The 25,601-nt window shown below is 43.5% G+C and overlaps 2 protein-coding genes across 3 annotated transcripts; one reads left to right on the forward strand and one right to left on the reverse strand.

The window, feature by feature from the left end:
• Nucleotides 1-870: 870 nt before the first annotated feature.
• On the reverse strand, nt 871-3,158 carry LOC137805344 (neoverrucotoxin subunit alpha-like). Its single transcript, XM_068605218.1, has 3 exons — nt 3,071-3,158; nt 995-2,439; nt 871-889 (listed from the first exon to the last, which is right to left on the reverse strand). Exons 1-2 carry the CDS (start codon nt 3,156-3,158, stop codon nt 1,016-1,018), a joined length of 1,512 nt encoding a protein of 503 aa, XP_068461319.1. The 3' UTR covers nt 871-889; nt 995-1,015.
• A 16,091-nt stretch (nt 3,159-19,249) lies between these two features.
• Nucleotides 19,250-25,345, forward strand: pold3 (polymerase (DNA-directed), delta 3, accessory subunit). Of its 2 annotated transcripts, none has more exons than XM_068571073.1 (12): nt 19,250-19,360; nt 19,796-19,851; nt 20,347-20,446; nt 20,544-20,583; nt 20,771-20,903; nt 21,840-22,095; nt 22,210-22,282; nt 22,827-22,968; nt 23,214-23,317; nt 24,041-24,129; nt 24,229-24,310; nt 24,930-25,345. In XM_068571073.1, exons 1-12 carry the CDS (start codon nt 19,304-19,306, stop codon nt 25,136-25,138), a joined length of 1,341 nt encoding a protein of 446 aa, XP_068427174.1. In that variant the 5' UTR covers nt 19,250-19,303; the 3' UTR covers nt 25,139-25,345. The 2 variants fall into 2 exon arrangements, with proteins under 2 accessions (XP_068427174.1, XP_068427175.1); XM_068571074.1 differs by having other exon boundaries at nt 24,232-24,310.
• Nucleotides 25,346-25,601: the final 256 nt, after the last annotated feature.

A 25,601-nucleotide genomic window follows, 5' to 3' on the forward strand; every position in this document is an offset into this window, starting at 1 on the left:
CATCGGGGACCAAGACAAAGACATTCAGAGGTAATTCTCTCCTGGTGGAAAGCAATGCTAACGTTAGCAAGCTAGGCTAATTAGCTTCCTCTTTCCAAACTATCTTCATGTGTCGTGTTATTTGAAATGAAACATATCTGAATGTGTTAGAGATCCAACGGAGACGTTCTTTGTACTTTGCTACAAGCGTTGAATATAAAGGAAAGCAGGTAGCACACGGGGTGAAGTCAGGTCTCCACTTTATTGAATATTCTGCTCCAGAAGAGAGGAAACATGTCCAACAGCTGTTACTGTGTCTCACATCGATGAACATTATCAATGTTTGCAACAAAATGATTACCTCAACTATTCCTTATATTCCAACATACATGTCAAAATTTGTATTATTATAAGCTCTAAATCACAAGTATAAGCAATTAGAAAAGAGTTAACAACATATCTGAGTACAGTCATTAGTTGAACTTGAGGTCAAGATTAATGTGAAGCTAAGATAACGATTTGTGAAACAACACAAGAAGAAACAAATGCTAAATGACTCAAAGGCACTTTCCCTGATTTCATAACATAATCAACATGATATATTCACTAAAACAAGTTATGCAAGTGTTGACATGAGCTTTGATAGCTCATGTCAACATGTCAGTGTTGACAAAGCAATAATGATCAGGAATAAAAAGATAATGAAAATGATTAAAAGGTCATTTTAAACTTTACTTGTAAACCCACGTCTCTATTAACAGACGGAGGATCTAACAAGTCATTGATCTTATTCTGCAGGGAGACTTGGTGTGTTGATCATGAAGGCCGAAGGCTGGGTGAAGCTGATTCCCTTGTTGCTCTCTTCTCCAGACAGAAAGGTCCTTGTCCATGATGGGATCACTGCAAGCTGCTGGAGAGACCAAGACAAAAGCATTCATTATGATTGTCAAACAGGTTTCTGCAGGACAGTACGCACTACAGCGCTTTGTTGACTCAAAAGAATTTTTAAACTTACGCCAAATCAGATCTCTGTTGTCTATGAATTGGGAAATCCATTGTGATTGACCAGGTTACCATTTATGTAATAGTAGGTACTTCCTCCTTTGTATCCGTCATCTGGAAGGACTGTGATGAAGAAAGAGTAGGAGCTTAACCACCGATAATCTTTGCTGGCGTTACTGAATGTTTTGGCTTGAGCTCTCATTCTGTTAACAGCTTCCGGTGAGTAGAACCACGGCTCTTCTTTAATGGTAGTCCCTTCTTCAGGGGAGCCCAAGTAGGCGGCCATCTCGTCAAGGAAGACATCTCGTCTTTTCATGGAGGTGAAAACGTAGCACAGAACATTATCATGACCGACAGCAAGAACCTCTCTGTCCAGCTCGGACTGATTTCGGACGAACTTTACTCCCTCCATCATATCCATGCAGGATTTGATGATGTTGATTTCTCTCTCCTTGCCATCCAGCCACTGGCTCAGTCGTTCGTGACTGAATGGTGAGTTGTGTATGTCTTCAAAGACTTTCTCTGCTGAGCTCTCGTCTTCTTTGCCTTTACGGATGGAGGGGAGCATCTTCTTCATGGTCTTCTGGAGCTTCAACGCAAAGTACTGACACCACTTTTGGAAGGTTTCTAACTGCTCTTGAAGAATTAGAAAGTTCTCGACCACTCCACCTTCCAGAGAATCGTTGCATCTCATTCGCATTTCACTCAGATCTTGGAGAGCGTTCTGCATCAGCTCCACCAGTTCGAAGGTGATCTCGTACGTCAGCTCGGCAGCTTCGGGATACAAATTATTCAGCGGTATCAGCCAGATCTTCATTGGGACAGAATTCTCTCCTTTATCTCCCAGGAGGTGTGGAAGTTGGACGTAGGTCTTCACTGCATCTACATATGTTGCAGGGTTGCTTTCAAGGATGAAGTCCCCGATGAATTTGCAGGAGCACGTATCAGTCAGGGCTTTTTCTGCATCAGTCAGCTTGATGCCGGCGCTCGCATCAACGCTGAGTTCGGGGATCTTGTTGATCACAGCCTCCATTTTGCCCTCGATTTTCTGAACATTGCTGGCGTCTATTTTCTCACTGTCGAACACAAAGAAAGCGTTCGCCCCGTAGAGGATGCCCGTGACGACGTGCGTCGCACCGCTATGCATGATGATGTTAATTTGGTCGGCGTCTGCGGTGACGCCGTCAATCCCGGACAACTGTTTGAAGTTGGTGGTGGATTTGTACTGACACGTCACTCTGCTCTGATTCTTGAATTTCTTCTGGTGATTCATATACTTGCCAGATCCTCCGACTTCAATCAGTCCACTGAGGAAACTGGCCTTCAGAGAAGCTTCGACATCCAGCATAGAGGACTTGGATGCAATGGTGTCAGATGTAGTAATTTGAAATTGACTGCTGGGTTGAATGCTTTCCTGGATCTTCCCTTTGAGAGTTTCAGCGTCCCACAAGGACAGACCTGTAGAAGAAGGAGAACAGAAAGCAGGAGGATCTTTGAGTTTGATAAAGTCATTTAATCAATTTAAAAACAGAAAGAAGAAGCGACTCGGCACGGTTAAGAGGCAGAGGGGGAATATATATATATATATATATATATATATATATATATATATATTCTTTTCAAAAGGTCTGAAAACCAAGTAAATTGCAGTTATTAGTAGTAATGTTTGACAAGTTTTTAGTTAGTTTACTAATGTCAAAATAATGTTGCGGTGCATAATCAAAGAAACACGGACAAATTATAGAAGAATAACTGTAATTCAATTATCTTATTGATAGAAAGATAGATAGACAGATACTTTATTAATCCCAAAGGGGAAAATTGTTGTCAAAGTAAATAAAAATATATATATATATTTATATATAAATATATATATATATATATATATATATATATATAAATTTGTATGAAATATATATATATATATATATATATATATATATATATATATATATATATATATATATATCACAGCTACTAATACATTATGCTTCCTTAAAATGGTGAAATTATGTTAAGCAAAGCTGTGATAGGCAGACACGTTTAGAAATATGATTTAATAAGTATTCTCATGTCATCTCCGACTCACCTGGGATCAGTTCGTCTCTGCAGGCGTCGTAGAGCATCCCGACGGTGAAAGGTCGACCCAGAGCAGCAATCTTGATCTCTGAATCCATTTCTCCAACCTGATAATGACGATGAGTGTTTCAGTGGTAGTTTGAACAGAATGGAGGTCAGTTACACGTCTGCATGTGTCTCTGTCCACCTGGGGAACAGAGGCAATGTGTCGGTCCTCACCTGGGGAAGTCGTGTAGATCAGCCGAGTCGTGTGAGCGTCCTCGCCGCGTCCAACCGGAGCTTCCAGCGTGACGACCTGAGGTGTTATCAGATCACTTATATCCTGTCAGAGCGTCTCTTTCTGCCGACTCCTCCCACGACCCGCCTCCGCACACAACGATGTCGAAACATAATCATATTAATCACGACACGTCCGATTTCCCAGAAAACTGATGACAGTTTGACTGTCGGCCCAAATGTCAGATCTGTTAGACAAACATGTGCAAAGGCACCCAGCCTGATACGGACAGCGGGGCGAGGGCCTGAGGTTTGGGTTGAAATGGATGAAAGGTGAAGCGGCTGTAGCAGAGCGCTCTCTGAGAGACACCAAGCTGCAGCTTGAGTAAAGCCCGGGTGTCTTGGCGTGGTAGTTGGCTTCTGTCGCGGTGACGGCACGCTGGTGTGACATCGGTGTGTTTCATGAATGCATCGTGTGTGGTAACAGTGTGATACGAGCACATTGATGAAGAGCTCGGGGCGAACTGGAAGCCAATCTCAATAAATACAGCTTACGCAGTCGGATGGTTGGTTTGAATATTAGTGAAAGTTGAATAAAAGTTTTAAAAAATAGATAAAGATTGTGTGAGCTATCGTGACCCCTTCTTGACCTTCGTACCTGCCCCCCCCTCCCCCCTCCCTCCCCGCCGTCCTTCCTGCTCTGTCTGCTAGTGGGTTGGCTGAATGCCCAGATGTGTGTGTGTGTGTGTGTGTGTGTGTGTGTGTGTGTGTCATACAGCTTATAGTGCAAAAGTTATGAACTGTTGTCCTGATAAATCGCTCAGAAGAAAAAGACACAGGAGTTAACCGGTCGGCCATTTATACATAAGATGACTGGACATATTTAACTTTAACGCAGTGAGAATTACTGTTAACAGAACGAAGAGTTAAATATAAATATATTAACAGGACTTATGGGATTCAGGGGAAGAGTGTTGACATAGTAAACAACAGAGTTCACTCTGTTATTTACTATGTCAACACTCTTCACCAGAATCCCGTAATACCTGTTAATATCCCCCCCCCCCCCTCTTCATATTGTTTGTACGAACGTCTGAAGGTTACCAACGTCCACCTGGCCTCATGTTGAACTAAATCTAATCCTAATAAAATAGCAGAAGAGCTTCCACAGAACTGCAGACTCAGCGAAAAGAATCTTATTCATATGTGTGGAAATATCTGATAGTTCCTGATTCCACAGGCGGAGCTGGGTGTGTGTTCAGTCCGCTGCAACGAGTGAAGCAAGGATGTCTTCATCAGGTCATGATGTTCAACCGTCACGATTGCAAAATTCATTCTTGACTCCAGGTCAAAAACATGCTGCGTGAGGTTCTCGTGATCTTAGAGCACCAAATAATGTTCTCTTCATCCATGAGTCCTGGTGGACATCGGCACCAAATTTGAAGAAATTCACGTCAGGTGTTCCTGAGATGCCGGCTCACAGGAGGGAGTCGGACCTCCTCCTCATCCTCCTCTTTAAAAACAGCCCTCTGTGTTTTAAATCTCTTAGGCTAAACTCTTTTTTCGTAAGGTGTTTTGAGAAAGTGGACACAGATATTTATGCATGAACCAATGATGAGTTGATGTCTGGGCGTCCGGCCGCCTTCAGGCCGACAGGCTGCGTCTCCTCCTCCGTCTGGTCTCCGTTCATCGCAGCTCCTGAAGGATTACCGGCACAAGTTCCCCAAAACGCATTGAATATTGATGAAAGCCATCTTGCGTTGAGGATTTCCTTGTCAATATTATCCGGCGTCACCGTGACACAGAGAGTCATCTCGTCGCTTCACGCTCCTGAAACTTCAACCCAGCGAAGAACGACTTTCAACTCCGTTCAAGTCCGAATGAACCCCGTTCCCTTCGGACGGAAACACCTCCTGTTGTTGCTGAGGAGGAGGAAGAGGAGGAGGAGGAGGAGGAGGAAATGACCTTGGACGTGTTGCGTTTGGGAGGATTTAAAAAACAAAGCCGCCGGGTTTTACTTTTGTTTCATCAGCGTTCAGCTGCAGCCGATCGAGTCCTCAGAGAGCCGCACGTCCACGGCTCTCACGGCTTTGTTTGGAGTCTTTGTCTTAACGAGCGAAGCTGCAGGTTTGTTATTTAGTATCCGAGTAACCCGGTCGCTCCTTCAGCTGCCCCCCGAAGGACTTCATTATCTGGTGAGCAAGTAATTAGCGGCAGGTGTGTCTGCGGCGTCTGAACGGTGGATTAGACCCGTCGCTGTCCGTGGTGCTGAAGTCGTCTCCTGATGGGAAGCGATGAGCACTTGATTAACAGCGTTAACAAGTCAAGATCCCATGCATTATCATATTTAAGTCCGTGACATGAATTTGTGACTCGTTCCCTCCTGAACCTCACACACACACACACACACACACACACACACACACACACACTCACGTTGTGCAGTGATTTGCTGCTTTTCGGCTGCAGGTGCAGACGGATGATGTGGCCTCTGGCGCTCCGTTACTTCCTGCAAAGTCTGGTCATACATCTCTTTTTTTTTTACAGCTGACAAACGCAGCCTCGTTATCGCAGAGTTCATCTTTTAACCCGTTAAAAAAACTGTGGAAACAATTTATGGTCCCAGACGTCCTTTTCTTCCTGCGCTTCAGTCGTCGTAGGAAGCACAAATGAATTACAATACTTGTGTTTATTGCATGGATGGATGGATATTTATTCATCCCTCAGTGGGGTCATTTCATATCAGAACATAAATGTGTTGAAGGGTTATTGAAGGAACAACACGTTCACATTGTGTGACCCTGTTTGTTGATGTTTACGACAACAACAGTGAAAGAATCGGTTAGAAACAGAAGTTCAAATTTCCCTCACACGGTGAGCTTGATGCTGCTCTCGTGCCCGAGGCCTCGTTTGGTCTTATCTTCAGTTTCTACCTTTATAATTTGTATTTTAAATGGATGAGCTGCATTTCTAATGTCTTTAAAGCGTTAAGTAGAGGACGTTAAAGCGCCTGTGGGGAGCCAACGCGAGCCTCATTTATCTTCTGCTCCCGGTTCAAATACGTTATGACTTAATTGTTTTCTGTTTTTAAAATGTGAAACAGCTTTTTCACTCCACACACAGGCTGTGAGTCTTCTTCTTGTGTGGTGACCTCACACCTAGTTAATGACCTGTGTGCCATGTGCAGGTTCTTTCTATGTATTTCACTGCTCTGCATGGCTTCATGGACCCTTAAACACAGTGGTGGGAAATCCGCTTGGATCCTGAAAACCGTATTTCTTTGAGCGAGGACTGAGCGTTCCTCCTTCTTCCTCTCCTTCAGGTGAGAGGTGTCCAGGTGTCCAGGTGTCCAGGTGTCCAGGTGTCCAGGCGTCCGGTCGCTCCGTCCTCGCTCGACGTCGAGGCATCGAGCGAGGACGATTCCCCTTCGACGGCGTTACAGCGGCCGATCAAAGCAGGTGGGCGTTAAGGACTGAGGCGGCTCCGCTTTAGTGGTTTTCATCACTGCTTGATGAACATTTTAATTATCATTTGATTGCAATGTGGGAAGTGAGTTCATTACGCTTAAAGCAAATATATAAAATCCTTTGGATGAATTGTTTGAGGGACTGAAACAAGACTCTCGGTAGGTGTGAAGGATTTTAGGGAAATGACACACAAGATGCTTGATGACTGTCTTCCCACCCGGAGCGTCGGACCTCAGAGTCGGCGAGCGGCTGCAGAGGAGCTGCGCAGACGCCGTCTGCTGCTTCTGTCTTCTCTCCTGCAGAAAGACAAAGAGAGGAAGACAAAAAACAAACTGCTGCTTTCCAAAATAAAAGTCTCCCGGCCGCCCGGCGGAGCCAGAACTCTGCGTCTGACGGCCTCCTGATAGAATCCAGAGGAGACCGAACTCTTCCAGAGTTTATCAGCAGCGAGCAGCAGCAACACAGAGAGAGAGAGAGAGAGAGAGAGAGAGAGAGAGAGAGAGAGAGAGAGAGAGAGAGAGAGAGAGAGAGAGAGAGAGAGAGAGAGAGAGAGATGCTGCTCGTGTCGCTCTGGCAGGTTTCAGCTAAACAGCGATTAGTGATGGAAACATGGAGGAAACATTGTGTTCTTCGTCTCAAAGCAGCTCCACACACACACACACACACACACACACACACACACACACACACACACAGACACACACCTCCACTTCCTGCCAACAGGTTTCAGGCTGCAGGTTGGGTTTCTATGGTGAGGCCTGTGACTTCTCATTAGGCCGAAGATGTCATATTCTCCTCCTCCTCCTCCTCCTCCTCCTCCTTCTTCCTCTTCCTCCTTCTTCTTCCTCTTCCTCCTTCTTCTTCTTCTTCTTCTTCTTCTTCTTCTCCTCCTCCTCCTCCTCCTCCTTCTCCTCCTTCTTCTTCCTCTTCTTCCTCTTCCTCTTCTTCTTCTTCTTCTTCTCCTCCTTCTCCTCCTCCTCCTTCTTCTTCTTCTTCTTCTTCTACTTCTTCTTCTTCTCCTCCTCCTCCTCCTCCTCCTCCTCCTCCTCCTCCTCCTTCTTCATGTAATGATCTCGAGCTGCTTCCTGTGTCGTTACCAAACTAAACTAAACTTTCTCTCCTGCTCGTGCTCCTCGTGTTATCTCATACATTTTCCCTGGAGACGGCGACAAATCCCCGCGCTGCTCCTCCACACATGCTCCTTCACTCGCTCCGCTCATCTGCTCCTTCATTTTGGGCTCCATGGATGCGGCTGCACCAGCTGACATGTTGGGAGGAAGCCGTGCAGCCGGTGGACATGCAGCGCAACACGAGGTCGTTTCTGCGCGTCAGAGCGTCTGCTGCGACTTCAAAATGCAACTAATGTCTTTTCCTTTTGAATCCATCTGGTTAGTTGGGGTCTTATCTCTTTTTTAATTTAGTTTCTACCTTTATAATTGTATTTTAAATGAGTGAGCCGCATTTATAATGTATTTAAGTAGAGAACAAGGAACCGCCTGTGGGGAGGAAAGCTCATTTATCTTCTGCTCCAGGTTTACATACGTTATGATTTAATTGTTTTACGTTTCTAAAATGTCAAACAGCTTTTTCCTGGATTATCTACACAGACTATGTGTGATTGTTTTCTCTCTTTTTGGTGACCACACACCTAGTTAATTACGTGCGCCATTTCTTTCTCACATTTTAATTGACTGAACTGCGTGGGCGAGATCCACCGCCATCATGTTTCTTCGTGTGAGGACTCAGGTTTTCATTCTTCAATCTGCCATAACTTCAAAATGAAAAATGTCTTTTCCTTCTTTGAAAGAGAAGACATTCATCCCGGTGTAGGAGTGAGGAGCTCGTTGAGCCTTTCAGTGACTCCCAAATCATTTTCTACTTCCTACAAATTAACTGACGCGCTGTTGGAGACAATAAAACACTCTGATTAAAGTTTAAAAAAGCTTCTTTGCGTCATCCTGGAGCTCATCTATGTCTTTGTGCATGAAAAACAAGCTGCGAGCTGCATCCGTGCCCATTAATCAAATCAAGACTAACGAGCCAACGCCGACGTCTCGTCACATTAATAAGATGTTTCACTCATAGTTTGAAAAACCTCTGCAGAGAAACAAAGTCCCAAACACACATGCTGGTTCCCCCTTTTTGTGAGGTAAGCGACACTCTTGGATGGAGTTTTGTGAGGAAAACTTTAATCCAGAATTCATTTTGTCGATGAAAATTTAATTCGTGTGATTTATTCAGTTGTGTCATTTTTAACTCTGTGTTCTTGTGACGAGACAGAAAGTAGCAATGAGAGGCAGCTCATTGCACAGTGTGTGTGTGCGTGTGTGTGTGTGTGTGTGTGTGTGTGTGTGTGTGTGGGGGTGTGTGGGGGTGTGTGTGTGTGTGTGTGTGTCGGAGGAGTGAAAGAGGGAGTGGATTAAGGCAGCGCGTTGGCAAACATCAATTCAATCTGACATCGTGTCTCCAGCTGAACAGAAAGAAGCCGAAAGGGAAAAACTAAAACAATCCAAAGCAAGAAATACAGGAGGAACGTGAAAAGCATCTTTCATGAAGATCATCAATTAATCACGTGAGAACATTTAGTTTCCAGAGCAGCTCTTCACAAGAAATAATTAGTTCTTAAAACCAATTCAAACGCCTCCAGGGGGCGCACTGAGGGATTGTTGTATAAAACTGTAAATCACAGCTTGTTATATGAAAGAAAAATCCCCAAACTGCTGTATTTAGATGTATTGAACATCATCAGTAATATACAAGTGAAATATATGGTTTGGTACATGAGAACATTCAAATATCACAGATGTTGAACCCTCTGTAACTTGCATCCAGCGAGGCACTCCAGCTGAGTCACAAGAGCTGCACATGCATCTCAATACAGGCAGCATGCATCCTGAAAGAGAAGGATGACAGAGAAGGCGGTTGAAGAGGAATAAATAACAGAGTCGATTTTCTTTTTTCATCTCACTTTAAAGGAAATTAGAGAAAACACATTGAGAACCCTGAAGGTGAAGAGGTTAATGGAGAGCTTCCACTTACGCTGAACTGCTTTCCCCGAGGCAAAGCCACCAAGGACACTTACCAACTGCGTGGCTCAATGACACACACACACACACACACACACACACACACACACACACACAGTTGGAGATTCTGCCGATGAATCAGAGGTCAGTGGATTTCACGGTGAAGTATGCTCACTTAGCAAAGACGGGAAAGTGGAGCTACGCTGAGCATTAAATTACCATTTATTAAGCAGCGAATGGAGACCATGAATTTCAAAGACTCTGGGTCAGTTTAGTCAGGGTCAATTTAGTGTGTATTAACCCATTCATAAAATGAATATTCAGATGGTCAATTTCAACTTAAATGTCTGTGATATATTTCTTTTGGGAAGTAAGCTGAAGCACTAAAGCGCCGTCGAACCAGCCCGGCTTCACTGCAGAGTTATTATGCTCTTCCTTCATGTCCTACATTCAAAATATTAGATGTTATAAATATATGTTTGAACTTCAAACCACTACAAGGAACTGTCATTTTGTCTGGGTTTTGGCGGCCCCTGTGGACAAAAGCGGTAGTGCCTCCGAGAATCCCTTTAGAAAACCTCTTTTTACAGTTCTGGTTCTCCTGTGCATCCCTTCGAAATACAAGTTAAGTACAATAAACTGAGATAAATGAAGGACAGCGGGGGACGTTGAGGGATGTTGAGAGACGTTGAGGGATGTTGAGGGATGTTGAGAGACGTTGAGAGACGTTGAGGGACGTTGAGGGACATTGAGGGATGTTGAGAGATGTTGAGAGACGTTGAGGGACGTTGAGGGACATTGAGGGATGTTGAGAGACGTTGAGAGACGTTGAGGGATGTTGAGGGACATTGAGGGATGTTGAGAGACGTTGAGAGACGTTGAGGGATGTTGAGGGATGTTGAGAGACATTGAGGGACATTGAGGGACGTTGAATGATGTTGAGAGACGTTGAGGGATTTTGAGGAACATTGAGGGATGTTGAGGGACGTTGAGGGATGTTGAGGGATGTTGAGGGACGTTGAGGGATGTTGAGTGACCTTGAGAGACGTTGAGGGACGTTGAGGGATGTTGAGGGACGTTGTTGGTCCTAATTGGCGACAACCCTTAAACCACGACGATGCATCTTTACTGGCGTTACAATATTCTACAATGTGTGCAAATCAAACACACACAGATGCCTCGTGTCGTCTGCAGTCCATCAATCCCACTAACTTCACTTCATGTAACGCAAATCTAATAGACGGACATGATTCTACATGCGTGCTCACTGCTCTGTGAGTGAATTCATCATCGTGAACACAGGAGCCTCCACACAGACGAAGCCGAGAAGGAGGCAGATTGATGCTGCGCTTCGTCCACGGCGGCGTGGAGCCGTCGTGTGCAGGCAGATCTGAGCCTCAGATCCTCCCTCATCTTTCCCTTTATGAGGCTTCTGGTTGAGTGGGCTGCGTGTGGACATGCAGAGTGTTGACATGCAGCTCACTGTGGGGCGCGACATCATCATGCAGGGTCTGTAGCCGGAGTCTGCAGAGGAGCCCGCCGGCCTGTGAGTGTGTGTGAGTGTGTTTTAGTGATTAAGGAGAGGATGATTACCATGCAGAACCGGTAGACAGAGTCAGAGCCGTCTGCATGTGTGTGTGTGTGTGTGTGTGTGTGTGTGTGTGTGTGTGTGTGTGTGTGTTTGCTGTACACCATTATAAGTCTCTCTCGTCACTCTGAGGACTTTTTTTTTACACCCAGCCAGCTTTATTCAATTTTGAGATCAACTTCAATGAAAAACTATTAGCATTCATGAAGAAGTGACGTTAATAATGACTTTGTGTGACTCGGTGAAGCTTGAGAACGAACCTTCATGGTCGGAGGAACGAGAAGTAATGACATGAGGAGAATATCTGCAGGAAATGAGCCTCTTTAGCAGCAGACGGATCGTTGAGGGAATCTGTAATTTCCCACAAATATGAAAATGTAATCAAGTGTGATTAAGGGCTTTTCAAATGTTATTTTTCTTCTTTAATTTAAAATCACCAGCAGCAACTGATGAGGTAATTAAACTAGTTCATAATTACTGCAGAACAGTAATGTGGATGTGAATAAGAAACACACCAATAGCCCGACTGACTGCAGGACGACTAACAGTACTCAATGGAGTACTTCATACGATACCAAACACGTTAATGGAAGGTGTGTGTGTGTGTGTGTGTGTGTGTGTGTGTGTGTGTGTGTGTGTGTGTGTGTGCGTGTGCATGTGTCTGTGTGTCCGTCCCCACGCGACACATCCTAGTCAAGGTCCTCACAGGACCGTTATTACAAGTATGTGCGTGTGTGTGTGTATGTTCATGTGTGTGCCTGCACGTGTGTGTGTGAGTGTGTGTGCACTAGTGTGTGTATGTGTGTGCATGCGTGCACGTGTGTGTGTGAGTGTGTGTGTGTGTGTGTGTGTGTGTGTGTGTGAGTGTGTGTGCACTAGTGTGTGTGTGTGTGTGTGTGTGTGCACTAGTGTGTGTATGTGTGTGCATGTGTGTGTGTGTGAGTGTGTGTGAGTGTGTGTGCACTAGTGTGTGTGTGTGTGTGTGTGTGTGTGTGTGTGAGTGTGTGTGCACTAGTGTGTGTATGTGTGTGCATGTGTGTGTGTGTGTGTGAGTGTGTGTGAGTGTGTGTGCACTAGTGTGTGTGTGTGTGTGTGTGTGTGAGTGTGTGTGCACTAGTGTGTGTATGTGTGTGCATGTGTGCATGTGTGTGTGTGTGTGAGTGTGTGTGAGTGTGTGTGTGTGTGTGTGCACTAGTGTGTGTATGTGTGTGCATGTGTGCGTGTGTGTGTGTGTGCACTAGTGTGTGTATGTGTGTGCATGCGTGCACGTGTGTGTGTGTGTGTGTGTGTGTGTGTGTGTGTGTGTGTGTGTGTGTGTGTGTGTGTGTGTGTGTGTGTGTGTGTGTGTGTGAGCGGGCCAATCACGCGTCACATTGAATTGGAGAACGCGAGCTGTGATTGGCTGAAAGCAAAACCACACAAATACTTTTGTTTCTCTTCGTTCTGGTCGGCTATCGTTTGACTCAAGTTTTGATATCACTAACACAACTTTAATCAATTAATGTCAACCGGTATCTAATCACGATACCCGGCCCTGATGACACGGAGATGATCACAGGTGATTTTGGTTCTTTTTGATCTTTTACAGCGGCGTCGTCATCTTTCTCAGGGGACATTTTAGCAGTCTGGACACAGACGGGGAGGAAACCGTGACATTTTGTTTACCGTTTGTCACCACTAAGCCAACCTGCCTTCCTTCCTTTGTCTGGCGGTTTGTTTCGAGCGCATGGCCAGGATTTCGGCTGTACACACACTATATCCCCTATTGTTGAAAAACAACAGCCCGGGGGCTCGATTCCAGTTCCTGGACGGCGGCTCGGCCTGCGTTTATCATTCCCCAACGCAGCCAGCGACTGAGCAGATATTAGCTCGGCCTTATCAACAAGAGCCACAAAGGGTGAAGTGGAGCAGATGTTGAGGGGGGGGGGGGGGGCAGTGATCATCGCCCGCCGAGAGAGACCGACGCCGTGAGGTCGACAGCAGCAGCAGCAGCGACCGTGTCATTTTAATCTAACAGAAGCTTCCTCTCGTCACGTAACGCCGGTGGACACGTCGAACTCTGATGAGAATACAAAGCGGAACGGAAGCGGTCTGATGGCGGGAGAACCGGGATCATCAAGGTCACCGGATCGTCCGGGGAAGGTCAGCGTGGCCAATCGGAGTCCAATGGAAACACAATTAGCGCCAACACTTTCCAAGCAAATAGGATGTTATGAGATGGACATGGGTTTGAATGTTTGAAGTGTAACAACATCTTAACTTTGTTTTTTTATGTCGTGAAAATGGAGCTGGAGTTTCCTGAACAAGTCCTAAACAAAATGGCGACTGAAAAGTGGTTGAAAATGTTCTGATTCCTCCCAAAAAAGAACATTTTACACAACATGCTTCAATCAAATTTAAATGAAGATTTTTGTATCTTCCGTAACGCAATTTTTAATTAATCCGAGATTTAAATAATCCTCTCAGATTAAGATTTTTTTGTCAAACCCTTTCAATTTTTACCTCCTAACCAGCGCAAAAGCATTCGTATTTGAAAAAAAAGGCCACCAGTGTCTGATTTAATATCGAATTCAGTTTGTAAACTTACACTTATATTTGATTAAATATTTTTTAATTCACTATTTTTAAAGGATTTTTGAATGGATGTTACTTTTACATATACTGTATTTAAAAAAAATCCCCAAGTACCCTCTGGAGTACCTTCACGTACCCCCATTTGAGATCCACTGGTCTAAAATATAACTGCTCCAACATCAGAGCCATGAGATGATTACTTTGAGTGAACCTCCTGTTTGTTCTCTAGATTATGGACTCATGTCTACGGTCCTGCAGCGGTGAGTAAAGAGACTGGAGGCACTGAAGAACAAGTGCTTTGAGAAATACCAACAGATAAAGACAGAAAGGTTTTGAAGTATCTCCACTTTCTCATATCGGTTTTGACCTTTTTGTTCTTTTCCTTAAAATCAGCACCATTAGCGCCTTAACCTTTGGAACAAGTCTCATTACTTTGTATTTGTTGTACGTTCCCTCTTACAGAAGTGTGCCCTTCGACGTACAGCATTCATTTATCGACCGAGACTTTAACTTTTTACTGCATTCGGGCGAGAGAAGGGTTTATTTCAGGTCGCTCTCACTCCGTTTGCTGCTTTCAGACGGTGCCCAGATTTTGAGTCGCCCGCTTCCAATTGTTCTGTTTCCTCGCCATCAACAACAACAACAACAGCAGCACACCCAATTCACTGGAACTACTTTCTACAAAACTAACAGTCCAGAGTTGATTGGAGCAAAATGACGTCCATACATCAAAACAAAACGATCTGCATAATACAGAAAACATGTTTGTTTTTTTCTTCTTGTTATTCAGGGCCAACCGCTGCTTTTAAGTGATTTGTTTGTTTCCAAAGTGGGATGTTATTAAAGCTGCTTCCTCACCAGAGTACTGTAGCGCAGTCGGTCCCGCCGCGGCAGCGTGCTGAGAGAATACATTCACGGCGGCTTTGTGATCAATGGCGACGCCCCCACGGCTACAGCACACATCTCCCACCCGCGGCGAAGACTATTACAGCTGCGATCGAACGCCGTCTAATGACGGCAATCGGCTCAGCCGGCGTGTTAGTGGGGGGGAGAACATCTCGGCCTGAGACGAAGCTTCTCGAACCAGAGGCTGCCGCCGCACGCGCCTCGCTCGGTCTGTCTGATCTCCGCACGCCGCTTCACACGCGTCCGCCTCCCCGAGTGCTCGGATGGGGAAGTGTGGCTGCTCTCGTACAGTTGAAGTCAGCAGCTGTGGATTTAAGCAGGTAACTTCCCCTCTGAGATTTCGCCATTTTCTTGAGGGGGGGGAGGGGTTTAAATCATAAAACCAATCACAATGTTCTGTCCTAAAACCTGCAGGAGAACAAACGCCTCTGAAGCGTCTCGGCGGGCAGCAGGAGGGATATCTAATGCATTTCTCCTGGAGCAGATATATCTCTCCTGTGGCTGTGATGCACCGGAGCAGTGAAAAATGCCTTATCGGATTTCCAGGGAACAGCAGGTGGGGAAGTCAAAGTGTTGCCAGTTTCTTCCACGTATAAAATATGTTTCCACAGCGGAATAAACCAAATGTTGTTTTCCCCCCGTCTGCCAAATGCTTTGCATTCTTACACCAGGATGCCGCTGATAAAAGAATCCATTTGCAGAGTTTAACCCAAACCAGTCATCAAAGATCTCCTCAGATTAATATCTAAGAGAAATTTTGCTGCCTTTGTTAGCAAATAAGTGGGTTTTTGTTGTGGTGGTTTTGATTTTGGACCTTTAGAAAGTGTTGTTTGATGTTGTTCTGCAGCTTTTTGCAGTGGACTGCTTTGAGCTCTTGATCTTAGATTGGTGGGTTAAAACACACGGGCCAGAAAATCATGCTGTGAGTTCAAACACACGTGTGTGTGTGTGTGTGTGTGTGTGTGTGTGTGTGTGTGTGTGTGTGTGTGTGTGTGTGTGTAAGGCTAATGGGGCCTGAAGCTGTAGTACACTAATTGCAATACAACATCATCAAACATGAAATCAAAGAGAATTGAACAAAGTCGCGACACTAAATACTTGTAAACGGCTTTTCAGATCAGACTTGACGCGATCGTGCCGGCTTATTTTCATTCTTAACTCATCTTTTGATTATTTAATTTATGAATTAGTATTTCAAGTCCTGCTGATTTGCACCAACGAGATGTTTTAATTTACTTTCATCCTTTAAAATAGTTTTGATCTCATCCTGTTTGCATGAGTTTACTTCTGTCTCGTCTGTGTTCAGTACCGCTGCTCTTCTCTCGTGCTCTCCTGTTGTTATCGCGTGCCTCACTTTTATTCTGTGAAGCAGTAAATCCAGCAGCCGCTTGGGCATTTTGTTTCGGGGAATGCTTGCTGATCCAATAAAACAGCGTCTGACGGTATCAAAGATTCAAGAGTGTTTCCAATAATGATAACGATAGTCACGCACTTTCATATCTGTAGTGTGAAAACCTGATCTGTTTCCTGCTGCGACCACAAACGTGTCTGAACATATATCCCTGTGTGGAACCGGCGACAGTTACCACCGACACACACTCCTCATCGACACACACCAGCAAAAACACTTGATTTGTTACCTGTGCACAGACATGCTGAGCAATGAAGGTACCAAACGTTGAGTCTCTTTGTCTCCACAGAAGCACAGAGTCTCTCTGCAGTGAAGAGGGAAGGAAGCGTCTCTTCTAAGTGCAGCGTTGAGTTACAGTAAGGGTTTACTTTCCCCCCCATTAGTCAAACCGGAGAGACACAGTAGCTTACCGGAGGGCCGTCGAGGTGCTCAGATTACACTCTGGTGTGACATCAGTAGAGTTGGGGTTTGATAGCAGTTCACCTGGATCCACTTACAGTAAATCAGATCTCCTCATCGACTTCCATGACAACAGATAAGCTTTTGTTACGGGAAATAACTTTTAAACGTATTTCAAACTTTTACCAGGCAGATTTTCTTCTACGATATGTATCTCAATACAAATCTCCACGCCCATCACGTACACGACCTGCACCGAGCTGAGAAAGTCTCCTGTTCCAGGAAAAGACCAGACGAGAGAACAAAGGAGATCACATCGGTGCGGTTCCTTCTTCTCTGATCCATCTGAGGATTTGAGTTTTTCTCTTCTTGGTAAGACAATGATTCCCCGTCACCATGTGGGGAATATTTTTCCCTTCTCTGCTGCACGTCGCTGCCCTTCTGTTTGACATTTCTATTAGAAGTTGGCCGGCCGATCAGCTTCTCGGCAGCGTCTCAGTGAAGTGAAGAATCAGAAGCTGCTTCTCTCTAAATAAAGGATAAGATCATCTGAGTGAGAAAACACAGCAAGGACACACCTGAATTAATCATCACATGAGCAGCGTGTGAGTGTAGAAATAAGTAGCCACAGTGCCTCACCTGCTCAAATATTAATACTTTTGAGGACTGACAGCAGTTCTTGTGTTTGCAGTAACAAACTTCTTGTTAACAGGTTTCATTTCAGACTTTTACCTTCGATTGGTTGTGCTTGTACGTTTTGTTTGCTTACAGAGCTAATTAACACTCTTAGAAATGAAGACGCTGACTAGAATCATAAAGGGTTCTTCGGCCTCGTCCTCGTAGGAAAACTCTTTTTCCTTCCAGGAAGAACCTTTTTAAAAGGGTTCAACCTCCAACCCCTTCAATCGAAAACCGTTTTATATTCCAAGGATCTCATCTAGAGTCCACCCAGAGGGTTCAACGAAAACGTTGATATGCCAAGGGTTTCATGAAGAACCCACCCAACGGGACGCAACGAGAACCATTTTATATTCTAAGGGTTGCATCGAGACCCCACCCAGAGGGATCTTCCAAGAACCCGGAGAACCCTTTAATATTCCACGGTTTTCATTCCAAGGATCTCAATCCTGCACAGGGAGTTCTACCGAGAACCTTTTTGTAATCGAGGGTTTTATCTAGAACCGTACAGTGCCGGGTCGATGTGGTGCAGTGCAACCCAAACACAATGGTCCTTCACAATCACACTTTTGGGCGAATGCGTGGGCTGGGTCGTGGGCGTTTCCTTTGCTTTCAACAATCCTTAAAGAATCGTTGGATGAAAAGGGTTTTTGAAACCCTTAATCTTAAAGAAGAACCCTTGAAAAAAAAAAAAAGCCATTCAAAACAAACTTGTTATTCCCAAGAGTGCGGTGAATCTATACCACTGAGCCATCAACACTAAGGACAGACCTTTTCCCCTTCAGCGTTGATTTGACACAGGTTGCATTATTGCTTCGGCCGGGAACGGCCTGCAGACCCCCCACACGGAAAGGTGTGGACTTCACCCCTGAGCGATCAATAATATGTTGCAATTGAAAGGGCAGTTGTTATTATTCTCGCCTGATATGATTGAGGTTGAAAAGGTCACCTGCATTTCCCAAGAATCAAACCGTGGCCTCCTGCATGAAAGGCTCTACTGAAACGAACGCTGCCATTGTTATTACAATAACGGGTAGAGTTAATGGGGGCCCCCGGAGACCTGTAACCATTATTATTTTCCACTCCGGAGTTGCTCGTAATGAACCCGATTCTGACCTTCACGGCATCATTTGTTTGTCTTTTCGGCGCCAGACATTGTGGTCTGTCGCAGAAAATCACGGACACCATCAATATTTATGCCTCCGCTCATCATCTTATTCATATCTCTCTGAACTCGGCTGAAAAATATTCATCCCAATAAGCGATGTGTACGAGAAGTAATGAGCTTCACCAGATAAATGATGACAAGCGGTGGAGCCGCGAGGAGGTCGCCCTCACGTTGACCATGCAATTTGTTTGGCAAACTAACAATTGATGATGAGATCGCTGAAGGTTTCATCTGTCATTATTGTCCTTTGTGAATATTTCTGTCCAAGCAACTCATTAAAATTCAAAACTTTTGAATGCACTAACAACTGTTATTGTTTCCCTGCAGAGCTGGAGTCTCTTTTTTCTCTATTTCATAACAGCCTTCTGCCGCCGCGGCACCACTTATTCATATTTGCTGCCCAGTCGGTTCCTCAATTTAAAAGAAATTAAAAGCAGTGGTTGTTCCACATAAATCATTTCTCAATTTTATTTCATCCAGGATTATCAGGATTTAGTTTTTTCTTCAAAAGAGCCAGTTTGAGAAACATTGCCACAATTCAGAAACCACACAAACTGGTAGAACTATTTCCAGCTTGAATACTCTGTCATTACGGAGTTAATTATCGGCAAGTGTAGTCCCACCCAACTGAAAGACCTGGGACGTGATTTAGATGTTTTGGGGGCCAGTGTTTGGCCTGTAGAGGGCGACCTGCAGCCTCTCATCCTACCGGAAAGAAGAGAACGGCACACGTGACTTTTAACCGGAAGTAAATAAACTGCCTTCCCGCGCAGTTAAACCGGCGCAGCGAGACCTCCGTGGTCAACAAAGATGGACGAGCTTTATTTGGATAACATCGACGAATATGTCAACGATCAAGATAAGATAGTGAGTGCACTCTCGGTTCGCTATATTGTTCTCTCCTCGTGACGTCATGCCGGGCGGGATACGGACGTTGGAGCCGCGTTAAACCCGGTGCGATTAGCCGCCGAACTCCCTTTAATAAACCACCTGTTTACGGTCTTTCTTCCCTTTTGGTTAATTAATTTATTTGTCATGGTATGGCTGACAACGCTCTACGATTTGATTTGGGTGTGTGGTTAATTCGGCGTGTGAATTATTACAAAATTACCTTTTAAAACAGATGTTTTCTATCGTAGATTCAACGTTATGTTGAACCTAGTTTTCGTTCGTGCTAATTGTAGCGTTAACCGTGTGTTAGATATCACTTTTAAAGCCACGTGAAGAGGTGTAGCTTGCAAATGTGTCGAGTTAAATGAAAGCAACAGTCTAACGTCACTAATAATGTTTTCTGTCGAACAGGTGACCTATAAATGGCTAAGTCTCACTCTGGGAGTCCATGTCAACACAGCCAAACAGTGAGTGTTGCTCCTCCTCCTGCAGGCTTCAAATGATTGATAAACATCCAGTTTATTTTTGCTCATATGCATTCATATATTCATTCATTAGCTAAGTCCGTCTAGGCTCGGGCTCCATGCTTGATTGACAGTGGTGCCCTTAGCTAGCCATTGAATATTCTTCTTCTTCTTCTTCTTTTTCTTCTTCCTCCCATATCCACCAAGCCAGCATCAATTGCAATTCTTAATGCACCTCTATTTGTGAAGTTATGAATATCATTATTACATGTAAACTGACTTTGAACTTGCTTTTCTCCAAAACTGTACAGTAAAATCTCAAGGCCATACACATAGACATAGCAGAGGTCAGTCTGAACAAGACTGCATTGTAATTTTACTTTACAAATGTAAGGATCTGTTTTTATAGCCCTTTAAATATTGGAAATTGTGACATTATAAATATCATTATGTATAATGGTTAAAATGATCACTGTGCATGCGTGTGTCTCGTCCCAGAATGCTCTTCCATTATTTGGATCACAAAAGGAAGGAAAGTTCAGCTCAGCTCCACGCCACCTATCTGGTGTCGGGGAAGTTTGTGGACAACGGCCAAACGGTGAGAAACACAAGAACTGAACAAGACCGATCAGCACATTTCTACATACAAAGGCTGGATTTTTTTAATTGTGTGTTGATGCTGTGCTTGCTTTCAGAGTCACAAGGTGTCGGTTGTCAAAGAGGATCAGCTGGAAAGTGTGTAACCTCGTTCCTCAAACCACCACCGATAGCTTTGTATTTGTGCACATTTTTTTATGCTGGTTATCGCTGTTGCTTTTAGCCTACAGGCTGCAAACTAACGCCACAGTTTATTCAAGTAAACTGTTTTATCTGCTGCAGCAGAAGTGCAGTTTTCTGACCTCGGGTGTTTTGTCTCTTGCAGATGTCAAATCCAAGATGAGCCTGCTCGTCAGTGTCCACGTGTACAGTGTCCAGAAGGCGTTACTGAAGGACAGCGGCCCGCTCTACAGCGTCGACTACGACGCCGTGAAAGACAATATGAAGGACTGCAGCAAGTATGTTGGTCAATCAAACATTAATAAAGTATTAGTGTGTAAAGACACAGGTGTGTAAAGACTGCTCACTGATTCAAAAGTACAGGTGTGATAATGTAGAGCAGTGAGTCTCGGTTGAACAAAATCTTTAATGCACATTAGTGTCCAATTTAAATGTAAAATATATGAAGTTCAAGATCTTTTATTGAATATTTATTAAATACATAGGGTTCTTACGGGCATAGAAAAATTGGGGAAAAAAATCCTAAAAGTCGTGTGAATGTGTTTTATTCATGTGTTCATGACGTTCTTTTTACGCGGAGTTTGAAATAATGAATCTGCTTTTAAAAGAAAGAGGCTCAGAATATAAGCAGCATACATACAGGCATTTATATAAACAATTATTCTTTTAATCAAACTATTGTCTCTCATTCATTTGTGTCATTTAAGGTTTACTGTATGCATTGAATCCTCATTGTTAGTTTAAATACTACATTTTATCACTTTGTACTGTTTACACACAGATTTCACACAATGTTTGCTCATGGACATTTGGTTAAAAGTGATAAATTTAGTGAAAAGTCATGGAAATTCATTGGTCACAATGTGTATGAACTCTGATTACTATTCTTTTTAATGGATGCTAATTTAAAATATTTTATTAAAATCTCACCTACCCCTTGGAGTTCACGTATTCCCATATGGGGATCACTGACGTAGAGCAATGATTTGAAAAGACGGTCCCGATATCAACTGTTTTCAAACAAAGAAACTGTAGAAATGTTCATGTCCTGGAACATCGGCTTCTTCCAAGCAGTGTCTACGTAGTTCAGGGTACTAGTTCACGTGCATCTAGTGTCCCAGCAAGGTAACAACAAAAGAGACAGAAAAACCTGTTTAAATTGTAGAACTGTCAATCTTCATGACAGTGCGTTGATCCGTGGGCTCTGTTTGCAGATACAGCGCCATCCGCTGTGCCAGTGCGGCGCCCGTGTGTTCATTGGAGCCGCGGCAGACGAGAGACATCCAGCGAGCTCCGACTCCAGAGCCCGAAAGCAAAAGAAACGGCGTGAACGGCGACGCCGATCTGGCTTCAAAACCGTCCACCAAGCCGCCGAGGGGCATTATGGGAATGTTTGCACATGGTGCCGCTCCGAAGAGCCAGGATGGTGGCAAAGACGTTAAGTCTGAGCAGAAGGAGGAGGCGCCTGTGGTAAGGCTCTGCGTGCTTTTGTGGGATTAACGGATGTTTACAAAGTAATAAACTAAAGTAGCAGAGAAAACTCTGTAGCTTCTTTTTTTTTAACTATTGTGTTTGTTTTTTTAGGGCGACGTCCCCAAAAGCAAACCTGACACAAAAGTCAACCCTATGATGAACTTCTTTGGGAGTCAAGCAGCAAGTGAGTAATATGGACGACTAAAAGTACTCAGTAGAGTACTTCATTTGATACTGTGTGTGTGTGCGTGTGTCTGTGTGTTTGTGTGTGTGTGTGTGCGTGCCCGGCCCCACGCGACACCTTCTAGTCAAGGTCCTCACGGGGCTGTGATTACAAGTGTGTGTGTGTAGGTGCACGTGTGTGTCTGTCCCCGCGCGACACCTCCTAGTCAAGGTGTGTGTGTGTGTGTCCGTGTGTCTGTCCCCTTGTGCCCCCCACGACACCTCCTAGTCAAGGTGTGTGTGTGTGTGTGTGTGTGTGTGTGTGTGTGTGTGTGTGTGTGTGTGTGTGTGTGTGTCCCCTTGTCCCCCCCACGACACCTCCTAGTCAAAGTCCTCATGGGGCTGTGACTACAAGTATGTATGTGTGTGTGTTGGGGTAGACCTAGTACAAATTAAAATGAGTAATATAAATAATATATATATATAATTTTTTTTTTTAAGTAAATGTGTGTTAGTAACTCATTTTTAAAATGCTCTGACTCCATTTAATTACTTTTTTCTTTTAGAGAAAGCAATAAAAACTGCGAAGCAGGAGGAAGCAGCTCAGTCGTCATCCTCAGCAGAGCCGCAGCGTCAGACTTCACCGCCTGAAGAAAAACCAGCTGCTGAGGTGGAGCTGCCGAAAGACTCCAAGAAAGACTCCAGGAGGTGTGTGTGTGTGTGTGTGTGTGTGTGTGTGTGTGTGTGTGTGTCAGTACCACACTTAAGAGACGATAAAAAGCCTTTTATTTAAACTAAGTGAATGTTTTGCACTCAAAAAGGCGAAAGCGTTTCTTCTTCAAAGTGACGTGTGATGTTAAAGCTGCTCATCGAGCGGCGATGGACTCGCTTCACTAGGAGTCAAAGTGGGAATCTGAATATATTTTAACCATAAGTCTTTCCTCTTGTTGAAGCAAAACCAAGCGACTCGTGGATTCTGACAGCGAAGAGGAGAAAATGGACAAGAAAAAGAGACGAAGGATCAAGAAGCCTGAGCCAGACAGCAGCGACGAAGACGGTGAGCCGTTCGCTTAACTCTGTTCAGTCATTGATTGGTTTGACAGTCAATGATTCCAATAGAATAAATGTGTGTGTTTGTATATATTAGATTAAATATTCATTTAAACTGCAGAATTGCAGCAGCAAATTGCACACAAGAGACAAAGTAAAACATTCAAACAAGTAATATAGTCGACAAACACAAAAAAAACCCAGTAAAAATCTACAATACTGAGTTTCTTTATTTACTTTTAATGTAGTCTTTCATAAAGGTATCTACTCTAATAAGAATATTCTTAGTTATAGTTCGGACAATTTAGGGCTTAATTCACTCTTCATTGTAAAGCCAGAATATCCCAAGACTTCGTAAAAGAAGAAGGAATTATGAAAAAGTATCAATTTCAAAAGCCCTTTTTAAAGACTAAAACTAATACTTACATACTTGGACATTGTAGCAATGCAAAGTGTATAAAGATACAATGAGCAATACTATTATCATATTGTATCATATTATCATAGCAATAATATTATCATAGAAATACTATTTATTATAGAAATACTATTATCATATTTTTGTGCAATACTGTTATATCTTTTATTTTGTGTGCCTTATTTTTCTTACCTTAAGTTTATTGTAATTCTGTTTTTTTAAATGAGCTTTTCATTGCATAGAATAACTGTCTGTTATCTGTGCATATGACAGTAAAACATCTTGAATCTTAATACTCGTTGCCGTCTTCAGTCATTCCAGATTCTCCGCAGCAGATTGAAACCAGAGAACCATCACCGAGCCCCAAGGAGGAGGAGGAGGAGTCTGCGTCTCATTCACATGTAAGCGATTAAACCTGGTGGTGAGATATTAAATAATGATTTAACGCTATTAAACATTTGATGAAATGTTCTTTATGCATTTGATGTATTCTTCTTCAGCAGGGGAACTCTGAAATGAGGACGAGGAAGAGGAGGCGGGTCCTGAAATCTCGGACGTTTTTAGATGATGAAGGGTGCATCGGTACGAGTTTTCAATCATCAGACTGCTTTACGTTTGATAAATATGAACTGCAATGAATATTCCATAAATCAACGTTATGCAGAATTATCTTTACAACTCACACCAGTATAACAATGTGTCGTAATAATGACACTTAATCGGACCAATTTGTCCTCAGAAAAATCATACTAAGCCTTCTAATATTTAATTTTTGTTGACATTGTGAAAGAAAGATGTTCATTAAATTTAGTTCTGCAGCAATTCATTCTCAGCCAATTTTCATTTAATCTGCAAAATGCTTTCTTTAATAATCCGCTATAAAACATAAGGAAAGTTGTGGAAAATGACCGACACCAAAAGATATTTAGTTTATTATTATGGCGGACTTAAAAAAGAGAAAAACAGCAAATATTTACGTTTGAGAAATTTTTACTTTAGCTTTTTTATTTTAGCATATAAATTGGAAACTAGTTCTTGATTATCAAACTATTCAATTTATTGAGTAAAAAATGTTTTTGGGGAATTCTTGCTTCCCTTGTCTAGTTTCTACTTGTTCTACTCTAGTTTAATACACCACCTACAATACCACGTACTATAGTCACATCCCATAATCCCCTGCTTCGTCTTCTTTCCCCCACAGTGACCGAGAAAGGCTACGAGAGTGAATCCTACTCTGAAGCCGAGGACGACGTTCACGCCGCCAAACGAGCTGCAAAAGATCCCGTCGCTGCAAAACTACCATCCAGCACCAAGCCGGGCGAGAAGAGGACTCAGAAGAAAACGTCCGCAAATAATGCAAATAAAGGAACTAAACAAGCGTCCATTATGGGATTTTTCCAAAAGAAATGACGGAGGACGCCGGGCCGTCGGACCACTTTTCTTTTTTTTTATTGCCGCAGAGGAACAAAAAGCTGCAACGATCTTTTGGTGAAAACCCAAAGCGAGAAGCATCACATGGACGGTTGAGGACCGCAAAGCCTCTAAAGGACATGGACATGACAACCATTTTAGTTTTCACCATTACCAGATGTCCTACTCATCAATAAACATTAAATACTGAAACCAAAATGTGTTTTCTGTGTTTGTTGATCTCTCAAAATATACACAGGGATGGATTTCAAAATTGAGTCGAGGATTTCAAATTGAGAAAACCAAAATGTTCGTCTGAAGAGAATATAATGAGCTGGGAAATAATGACGCTCTGGGTAAAGCAGACAATTGGAATCTTAGTTTTAATTTATTCTAACATAAGAGAGATTTAAATATATGAGAAGTCAAGTATCAACAGACCAAATTTGTTCATATTTATATA

This window comes from Clinocottus analis, unplaced genomic scaffold (genome assembly GCF_023055335.1).
Source record: "Clinocottus analis isolate CAN_PGR_092001 unplaced genomic scaffold, fCliAna1.0.p SCAF_11, whole genome shotgun sequence".
Classification (NCBI taxonomy): Eukaryota; Metazoa; Chordata; class Actinopteri; order Perciformes; family Cottidae; genus Clinocottus; species Clinocottus analis.

Excerpts from the sequence above, each read along its gene's own strand:
- LOC137805344 (XM_068605218.1), bottom strand. The coding sequence starts at position 3,158 with ATGGATTCAGAGATCAAGATTGCTGCTCTGGGTCGACCTTTCACCGTC. Across the intron at positions 2,440-3,070 it reads CAGAGACGAACTGATCCCAG|GTCTGTCCTTGTGGGACGCT; the intron begins GTGAGTCGGAGA and ends CTTCTTCTACAG.
- pold3 (XM_068571073.1), top strand. The coding sequence starts at position 19,304 with ATGGACGAGCTTTATTTGGATAACATCGACGAATATGTCAACGATCAA. Across the intron at positions 19,361-19,795 it reads TCAACGATCAAGATAAGATA|GTGACCTATAAATGGCTAAG; the intron begins GTGAGTGCACTC and ends TCTGTCGAACAG. Across the intron at positions 24,130-24,228 it reads AGTCTGCGTCTCATTCACAT|CAGGGGAACTCTGAAATGAG; the intron begins GTAAGCGATTAA and ends ATTCTTCTTCAG.